The sequence below is a fragment of the Strigops habroptila genome, chromosome 1 (assembly GCF_004027225.2).
Source record: "Strigops habroptila isolate Jane chromosome 1, bStrHab1.2.pri, whole genome shotgun sequence".
NCBI classification, from domain to species: Eukaryota; Metazoa; Chordata; class Aves; order Psittaciformes; family Psittacidae; genus Strigops; species Strigops habroptila.
Window position 1 is genome coordinate 143198676 of NC_044277.2, and position 9494 is coordinate 143208169.

Consider the following 9494-nt stretch of genomic DNA (forward strand, 5'->3'; position numbering starts at 1 on the left):
GCAATAGAAAATAATTCAAGAAAAAATACAAGATTTTTTTTTCATTTTAGAATATGCATGAATATTTAAAATTTAGATATATTTCATCCTTTTATTGCTTTCATGACAAACTATTGTTACTAGCAGCCTTCCAGTATCTGAAGGGGGCTACAAGGATGCTGGAGAGGGACTCTTCATCAGGGACTGTAGCGATAGGACAAGGGGTGATGGGTTCAAACTGAAACAGGGGAAGTTCAGGTTGGATCTAAGGAAGAAGTTCTTCCCTGTGAGGGTGCTGGGGCGCTGGCACAGGGTGCCCAGAGAAGCTGTGGCTGCCCCATCCCTGGCAGTGTTCAAGGCCAGGTTGGACACAGGGGCTTGGAGCAACCTGGTCTAGTGTGAGGTGTCCCTGCCCATGGCATGGGGTTGGAACTGGATGATCTTAAGGTTCTTTCCAATCCAAACCATTCTATGATTCTATGTTAATAGCTTATCAGCCAAACTAATGCACAAACCATCCAATGGAAAAGGGGGCACCTTTAATTGCCCAATGTTTGATCATAAGAAGAAATGATGAAAGCTACTGATTTCTGAACACATAAAGTAAATAGAATGGAGTTACATTATGTTTGTAACAGTAGGAGGGTTGTAACAGTAAACCCTGTAACTGGGCGCTTGGAGGCAGGGTGATGCCACGGTCATTGGTAGCATTTTGAATTCCTCAGGGGAGAGGTCTTTTCTTTCTGCCTGTGCTACTGACTAGTCCCAGGTCCTTTGGATGCACCCAAAGCAGCGTGGCCAGCAGCTCAAGGCCAGGCTGGATGTGGTTTTGGGCAACCTGATCTACATGAAGATGTCCCTGCTCATTGCGGGGAGTTGGACCAGGTAACTTAAAAGGTCTCTTCCAACCCAAACTATTCTGTGAGTCTATGATTCTATAAATAGGTTGCTTTTTTTTTCTCTCTAGCCAATTTTCTCGCTTTTTTCTTTGTCTGCTTACAACTTTTAGCTCTTCTGGTTTTTTGGGGCTCTCTTTCACTATTTGTTTATGCAACAGCCATCAAGCTGGAAAGCTACTTTGGATTGGAGCTGCTAGCTGCTACCAAAGGAGATAATAACAGTCATGCTTTGGAGCTGCCAAATATTTGTTTGGGTCTCTTGGGCAAAACTTGTCTTCTTTGTGCTCCTATAAATCAGGAAAACGGTGCTTGTTGAGATTGATGGATGAAAAACGTATCATTTGGTTGACTTATAAATCATCACAGTTTACAGTATCATACAAAACAGAAATCATTTAAAGTTATTGAATAAAGTAAAAAATTTCAAGCTTGTCTTTGTTTCAATATTTTATCCTTGACCTAAAATAATGCACTAGAATATACTTAAAAAAAACCCCCAGGTAGCAAAGCAGCTCTGAAATAGCTCCACTTGAATAAAAGCTGCTTAAAAAATGATTGCAAAGAGGTATTAGTAGCTGTGAGTTCTTATTTTGCTCCTAAAGTTAATACATTACTGATGGGGAGAGACACAGCCAGAGTGCAGATACAAGTTGATCTTAGCTGAAGGAAACAGAACACTAAAATAACGCAACTCAGAAATGCTCTACCAGCTTCTGTAGAAAGCTGCAAGTTTACGTATGTGTTCTGTGATGGAGACATCTCAAGTTTTCGCCTCTATCAGGGGTGACTGTGAAGCAGTGGGATTTAGCAAGCGCATTGGAAGGAGAAGACCTATTCATGCGCTACCTTTGCTGCCTCGAAGAGAGCCGTGTTTGAGTTTTGTTTCACATAATGTGTTTGTGTCACCTCTTTTCCTGTTTACCACAGCTTCAGGATCTATTCTGTAAGTAGCAGCTGCCCATTCGACACCTGCATATCACCAAAGCTCAACCATCTCCACAAGTGATGGAGTAAACCTCCTGGAAACTCCCAAGCCCACAAGACAGGACAAGGACACAGTGGAAGGACGGGACCAGGGCCAACGGAGAGTAGAGGCTTCTTGCTGTCAAAGGTAAAGTCCATCCATATTTAATGTGCTACCCATAAAAGTAATAGTCTAACTTTGGCAAGGAGGGGGAAGGGACCTGCAGCAGTTACCTCTCTCTTGATACCCTCCGGAAAAGTGCTTTTTCATTTTGACTGTTTCACCAACTGATGTGGAGAGAGGAGACAATGGAAAATGTGCCCAGGTTGGAAGCTGTCAAAGGTATTAAATGTCATCTGAAAGTGTGAAGCAGAGCCACTCCAGTCCTTATTCACCCCAGGAAACACACTTCTGAATCCTGCCAAAATCAGATGCTTTATATCTATAAATCTACAAATCCGTATCTATGTACGTGTTTATACATCTATATATATCTATAACATAGGATTCATTATTGTTTGATTTTTTTTACTTTTGATTAAATCTATTGACTGCTTTTAAGGGGTCTCTGACAGGAAATAAGAAAGTCAAGCCATTGCTGAAATGCTGACAGTCATAGCGTGGGGGGGTCACACATCAAAAGCATTAGCAGGAAACATTTTCTACCCATGTGTTGCTGCAGGAACAGCCATTATCTAGTGACTCAAAATGTCAATATTTAGGGGTTTATACATGAAAATAAAGTTGAAATTAATAACACAAATGTCCTACATACAACTGAAACCTCAGTATAGGAAAGCATTACACTATCAACATACATATATTGCAGCACTGCTTTCTTTTCATTACTTGTATTTATGAACAAGGAACTCCATGGGGTTGAGTGCTGTATCTGTAGAAGGTTTCTCTGCATTGCCTATGCCAATTGACCTTGGAGGAAACAGTCCTGGCGCCCCAAGAAAAGCTGAGGCAGATCAGTGGGGCATCAGTATCCATAGCTGGAGCAGAAGGTGAATGCTGAGTCCAGCACCTCCCTGTGCTGTGCATACTGATCCTCCTATTTCCCTGCATGAGGTGGCACAAGATGGGTAAGAAGGGGTGAATTCTGATTCTTTCCTTGTGGATATGAACATTTTCACCATTCTCTGCCTTTTTGTGTACCTTTTAACTCACAAGAGCACACCCTCTGCTTTAATGAATTAATCACTGTCAATTATATTATTGCTAGAGCTTAATAGCAATGATTATAGTCCTGGAAGCTGTATCTTTGAAGCTCTTTCAAGATGTGATCAACCTGTATGCAGGCATAACATAGGTGCAGTGAACAAGAAACATAGAAATGTCTTAGCAACGACAAAGGCAAACACCTTTGAAATAGTGTCTTTTGAAAGAACCACCACTTCTTAAAATGTGAGCACCTCACTCTGCAAACCAGATCCCTCTTATAGGGGTGATGAGGTGACATCTGGAAACAAATGAACAAACAAAACTCAAAAGGTGGCTTAAAGCACTGGCTCCCTTTTGGCGAGCACGTCAGACTGTTTTAACGCTGTCTTTACTGCAAAGCTTCAGAAAGGGCAGAGAGGAAATGCTCTTCATGCCCTGATCAGCTCAGCTAAAAATGGGCTGATGCTGCTGGGTGATGGCTTCTTCAGTCGAGACACTTTCATAAGGGTCTTTATGCTACAAGCAAAGAACTTCCCCAGCTCAGGGAGCACAATAAAATCCAGATTCTTAGATCAAATGCAGGTGTTGTGCTATTTTACACCATTACAACTATTCAGAGCATGAATTCTTTCTAATGAGAATGATTGGACTTGATGAGGTCTTAAAGGTCTTTTCCAACCTATGATTACTCTATGATAACTCTATGATTCTATGATGAGGGGCTAACTCACTGCCACTGAGGCAGCTCTGGGGAAACCAAGAGCACCCCAGTGCTCATACCTATGCATGTATAGCAATGGTTGGCAGGCTTCCAGTGCCAACCCAGTGCTTTTGGGTGGCACAAATGAGACCAAGACTGCATATTGCAGTCCCTCTCTGCCTGGAGGCTGACCCATGGGCTGAATGCGGCACAGAGAGAGGCAGAAGCCACTCCAGGAGTCCCATGCCAGGACAACCAGCCATTTATCCCTTTCTCTTTCCTGCACAGGTATCTGAGATGAATCCCACAAGCCCATTCTTCGGCACAACAGAATATGACTATGGATATGATGAAAACACTGCTCCATGCAATGAAGGAAACGGCTTTCGCAGATTTAAATCCCTCTTCCTGCCGATTCTTTACTGCCTTGTGTTTGTCTTCTGCCTTCTGGGAAACTCCTTGGTCCTTTGGGTTCTCCTGACCAGGAAAAGGCTAACGACAATGACTGACATCTGCCTGCTGAACCTCGCAGCCTCTGATCTTCTCTTTGTTGTGCCTCTCCCTTTCCAAGCCCATTATGCTTCAGACCAGTGGGTTTTTGGCAATGCTATGTGCAAGATAATGGCTGGCATTTATTACACAGGGTTTTACAGCAGCATTTTCTTTATAACCCTCATGAGCATAGACAGGTATATAGCAATTGTCCATGCTGTCTATGCCATGAGGATACGGACAGCCTCCTGTGGTGTAATCACCAGTTTAATCCTGTGGCTGGTGGCTGGCTTAGCTTCTGTACCCAACATCATGTTCAACCAACAGCTGGAAATCGAGCAGTCTGTGCAGTGTGTCCCCATATACCCCCCAGGCAACAATACCTGGAAGGTTGCTTCTCAGTTTGCATCCAATATCTTAGGCCTCTTGATTCCCCTTAGCATCCTTGTCTGCTGCTATGCCCAGATACTGAAAAACCTGCAAAAATGCAAAAACCGAAACAAGATCAAGGCGATCAAGATGATTTTCATCATTGTCATTGTTTTCTTCCTCTTCTGGACTCCCTTCAACGTTGTGCTGTTCCTCGACTCCTTGCAGAGCCTGCACATCATCAATGACTGCAAGGCGAGCTACCAGATAGCCTTGGCCCTGCAGCTGACGGAAACCATCTCCTTCATCCACTGCTGCCTGAACCCTGTGATCTATGCCTTTGCTGGGGTGACATTCAAGGCCCATCTGAAGGGACTGCTGCAGTCCTGTGTCCGTGTCCTCTCCAGCCCTGTTGGAGGTGCTGGGGCTGGTCAGTTTTCAATACCCAGCCAGATCTCCAGCTGCTCTGACAGTGCAGTGATCCTGTAAGCCCACCTGAGCTGCCTCCTTCTGGTGTGAGTAGTTGGCCTGAGGTCCGATGTGGACCTGGAGGCTGTACTATGTGTGCAGCATCCTCTTGGGAGAAACAGTATACCTCCTTTTGGGATATGCTGTGAACATAAGAAGAGGCGACATTAGTTTCCTAAGAGCACCGGTATGTTTGTAAAATGGTGACCTTACAAGCTTGCCACAGAGTGGGTTTCAATTAAGCTTTAGAGCTCTTTTATTTCAGCAAGTAGCATGCTTCCTCTACTATTTATTTTCTCCTCTGATGAAAGCATCACTTCTGCCTCAGCCCAGCCTATGCTCTGCCTTGTGGAAGCTGTTCCATACATGAATCTCTACATCCCTGGGACAGGTGTGGGATGCTCCCCCAGGAAGGCATGGAATTACTTCACATTGCAAAGAGGGAGTCACCTTAGCCACTGTCACCATTCCCATTCTGCTTCAGCTCCCAGATAAAGAGGCCACTCTGCCCAGGGCCCTGTTGCTTTCCTGTGCGATGATCCCAGTGGACACAGCTGGGAGGGTCCCTGGAGCTGCTGCTGCCCGATGTAGCCTTTGGGGTGGTGGTACCTTCAAAAATAGCAAAGCAACAGCTCCAGCTGCCTCATAGAGGCCCATACACTTGGATATGTCATCATCAAAGCAGCCTGGTAGTCTGCATCACTGCTGGAGGTGTGAGACCTCCAACTCTGTGCCTCCAGGCTTGCTGCTGAATGTAAGCACCACAAAATGTAGCATGTAGCATGTAGACTCTGTCTCTTTTTCCATACATCATTATCTCCTGCTGCTTTAGAATTGTCTTCTTTGAATAAACATATTAACTGCACCTCTTTGTCTTGGCTCCTGAAAGTCTTTCCAATGGATGACAAGCTTTGATTAGGATGAGGAATGGATGTTCAAGCCAGTGTAACATAAAACACATTGGATGGAATTGAAAGGCTCCCTCGAGCTCCTTGGCAAAATAAGTCTTGCCTTCACTTTCCTGCTCAGAAAGTTTTGTTCTTGAAATCCCAATAAAGATTCATAGTGTTGACTGGTATTTAAGAATCCAGAAGTGTAGATCTAAACACCCACACACACACCCCCCCATCCTCTCTCAAGCACTGTTGATCTCTCAAAGATTAAGATTGTGGATCCTTAGGACACTTTTCCTTTCTGAAGGCTCTCTCTCTGTCTAATGTGGCTGCAGAAAGGAATAATACAAGTAGATATTTTCCCCCTTTTATGGTATGAACTACCAGAATAGAGACACAAACATACCCAGCATAAACCCAAGTACTCATATACAGTAGACCTTTCAAGAGCCTTGTGCTTCTTCTCTAAACATGACATTTAATGTTGTAAATCCACAGGATTTTATGCTACTCTTACATGTGATGGAAAGAATCTATAGAGACAGTAAACAGTGCTCAAAAATGTTTGCATTTCTATGCACTGAAACAAGTCTGGGTAACAGCACCACCCTAGTAAGATACTATAAGGAGCTGTTACTACTATCTTTTCTGTTACAATTATTTTTAGGTAGAAACTTGTCAATGACAATCTGCTTTCTTCTGCAGATATAATATTGTCCTTCAGATAAAGCAGATAACAGATGCACTATTTCCTCAGTTGCAAGGGTTCTGACACAAAGTAAAATTGGCAAAAGGATTCTGCAATCTACTCAGATCAGTTGGTTTTCATATGCTGAGATGTTGTCAGATGCAAAGGCAGCAAAGAACATTCGGGTTTGATGTCACCTGGATTTCCTGGTGCTGTGCATAATAATGGGAATATATATGCCAAATATCTAGCCTAATGTTGTTCCATTAAATCAGTGGAAAGTTGGTCACTATTCTGAAGAGGATGGAGTAAGGAAATGACTGCTGTTTGAAGACCAGATCTCCTAATCAGATGTTGCACAACGAAAGCAACTGATGTTCCTCCAAAGACCAAGCTGTAACACCTACCATCGCTATCAGATTGCTAAGTACTGCTTTTCACGTTGGTAACATTTTCCTAGCTAGTTCTAGAAGGTTTGTGAACCTGACTGAACTTTCTAACTGTTGTTTTTCATCTAACATGTTTCACAATCTCCCCCTTTCATGCCTTATGCCCTTTTATATGATGCATAAGGCACCGAGAGGAAAGTCTGGCCCTGTTCTAGTCCAAGACCACTTGGCATTGTACAACAAAACATCCAAATGTGCACACCCTCAAAAACACCTCCCAGACCTGCTTTAAAACAAATAAAGTGCTATTAAACTGCACAAAGCAGTGCAAGGGAGAACTTGAGTGTTAGAAAAGCAAGAACATCATGTAAGATTTGGTGCTGCTGGTGATTCCTCCAGGCTTTTCCTCAGCCTGCAATTGCAAAGTTCACAGCTTTTGTAATGTTCCTCAGTCCCATTTACCATGGGACAGTCCAACCCTAAGAAGATGTGAGATTGAATTTTAGATGTGTCACATCTGACCCACCTCCACAGCGTGGGCTCATGAGAAATCTGATTTGACGAGGGCTCCTGGGAGATTAAACAAGTGAACATGGGAGATCATTCTACAGGAAGAACCATTCTTTCAAGTGAGGTTCTGCCTATTCAGGAGCAGTACTTGGAGGCTGTGCACACTCTTGCTCTCTCTTTCTCTCTTTGGCCCTATGAAGAGCCCCTCTTTCCATAAGGAATAAATAAAGAGCTGTGCCTGGAGTGAGAGCAGGGTAAAGTGCTGGTTTGTTCTGTGTTGGGATTTGGATTTGCTCTTAAATCATGCAATACTTCAGGATGATACAGCTCTGGAAAAAAAAGATCACATTAAACATCTTACAATAAATTTCTACAGACCAGTCAGCCTCACCTCTGTGCCTGGCAGGATCTTGGAGCAGATTCTCCTGGAAAGCATGCCAAGGCACATGAAAAACAACAAGGCGGTTGGTGACAGCCAACATGGCTTCACTAAGGGGAAATCCTGCCTGACCAAATTGGTGGCCTTCTATGATGGGGCTACGGAACCGATGGACAGGGGCAGAGCAGTTGACGTCACCAACCTGGACTTGTGCAAAGCGTTCGACACTGTCCCGCATGACATCCTTGTCTCTAAATTGGAGAGACATCAATTTGATAGATGGACCACTCGGTGGATCAAAAACTGGCTCGATGGCCGCACGCAAAGAGTTGTGGTCAGTGGCTCAATGTCCAATTCAAGACCGGTAACGAGTGGTGTCCCTCAAATGCTGGGACCGTTCCCATTCAACATCTTTGTTGGTGACATGGACAGTGGGATTGATGCACCCTCAGCAAGTTTGTGATGACACTAAGCTGTGTGGTTTGGTTGATACGCTGGAGGGAAAGGACGGGATCCAGAGGGACCTGGACAGGCTGGAGAGGTGGCCAATGCCAACCTCATAGAGTTCAACAAAGCCAAGTGCAAGGTCCTACACCTGGGTCGGGGCAATCCCAGGCACAGCTACAGGTTGGGCAGAGAAGAGATTCAGAGCAGCCTGAGGAGAAGGACTTGGGGGTGTTGGTTGATGAGAAACTGAACACGAGCCGCTTCAGTGTGTGCTTGAGCCCAGAAACCCCTCGTGTGCTGGGCTGCATCAAAAGCAGCAGGTCAAGGGAGGTGATCCTGCCCCTCTGCTCTGCTCTTGTGAGACCCCGCTTGCAGCACTGTGTGCAGTGCTGGTGTCCTCAACATAAGGACATGGAGCTGTTGGAGCAAGTCCAGAGGAGGCCACGAGGATAACCAGGGGCTGGAGCACCTCCTGTACAAAGACAGGCTGAGAGCATTGGGGCTGTTGAGCCTGGAGAAGAGAAGCTGCGTGGAGACCTCAGAGCAGCTTCCAGTGTCTGAAGGGGGCTACAAGGATGCTGGAGAGGGACTCTTCATCAGGGACTGTAGTGATAGGACAAGGGGTGATGGGTTCAAACTGAAACAGGGGAAGTTCAGGTTGAATATAAGGAAGAAGTTCTTCTCTATGAGGGTGCTGAGGCACTGGCACAGGGTGCCCAGAGAAGCTGTGGCTGCCCCATCCCTAGCTGTGTTCAAGGGCAGGCTGGACGGGGCTTGGACCAACCTGGTCTAGTGTGAGGCATCCTTGCCCATGGCAGGAGGTTAGAACTGGATGATCTTAAGGTCCTTTCCAACCCAAACCAGTTTGGGATTCTATGTTTGCAGCAGAGAAGAAATCAAGGTGCTAGAAACTCCTGAAACAGAGGAAGTAGTCCTTTGTGCTTTGGTAGCCAGGCTGGGTTGTAGCACCGCACATTCCTGAGTAACAGCACCACTTTGGGGAAACCCAAAACAGGCATGAGAGAGAGAATGTGCCTCTCCCTGAAATCCTGAGATCTCACAGCTTTGTATATGGTAATCAATTTAAAGCCAGATTCTGTCACATGTTTGAAATCCACCACTGAATTCAGTGAGGTTGGGTGCAATAGTC

General features: G+C 44.9%; 1 protein-coding gene across 1 annotated transcript; it reads left to right on the plus strand.

Moving 5' to 3' along the window:
• The first annotated feature begins 1928 nt into the window (after positions 1-1928).
• Positions 1929-5869, plus strand: LOC115609778 (C-C chemokine receptor type 8-like). The gene is made up of 2 exons (XM_030490430.1): positions 1929-1989; positions 3998-5869. The coding sequence occupies exon 2, from the start codon at positions 4007-4009 to the stop codon at positions 5057-5059; it is 1053 nt and encodes a 350-aa protein (XP_030346290.1). The 5' UTR covers positions 1929-1989; positions 3998-4006; the 3' UTR covers positions 5060-5869.
• Positions 5870-9494: the final 3625 nt, after the last annotated feature.

Coding starts and splice junctions, on each gene's coding strand:
- LOC115609778 (XM_030490430.1), top strand. CDS start 4,007: ATGAATCCCACAAGCCCATTCTTCGGCACAACAGAATATGACTATGGA.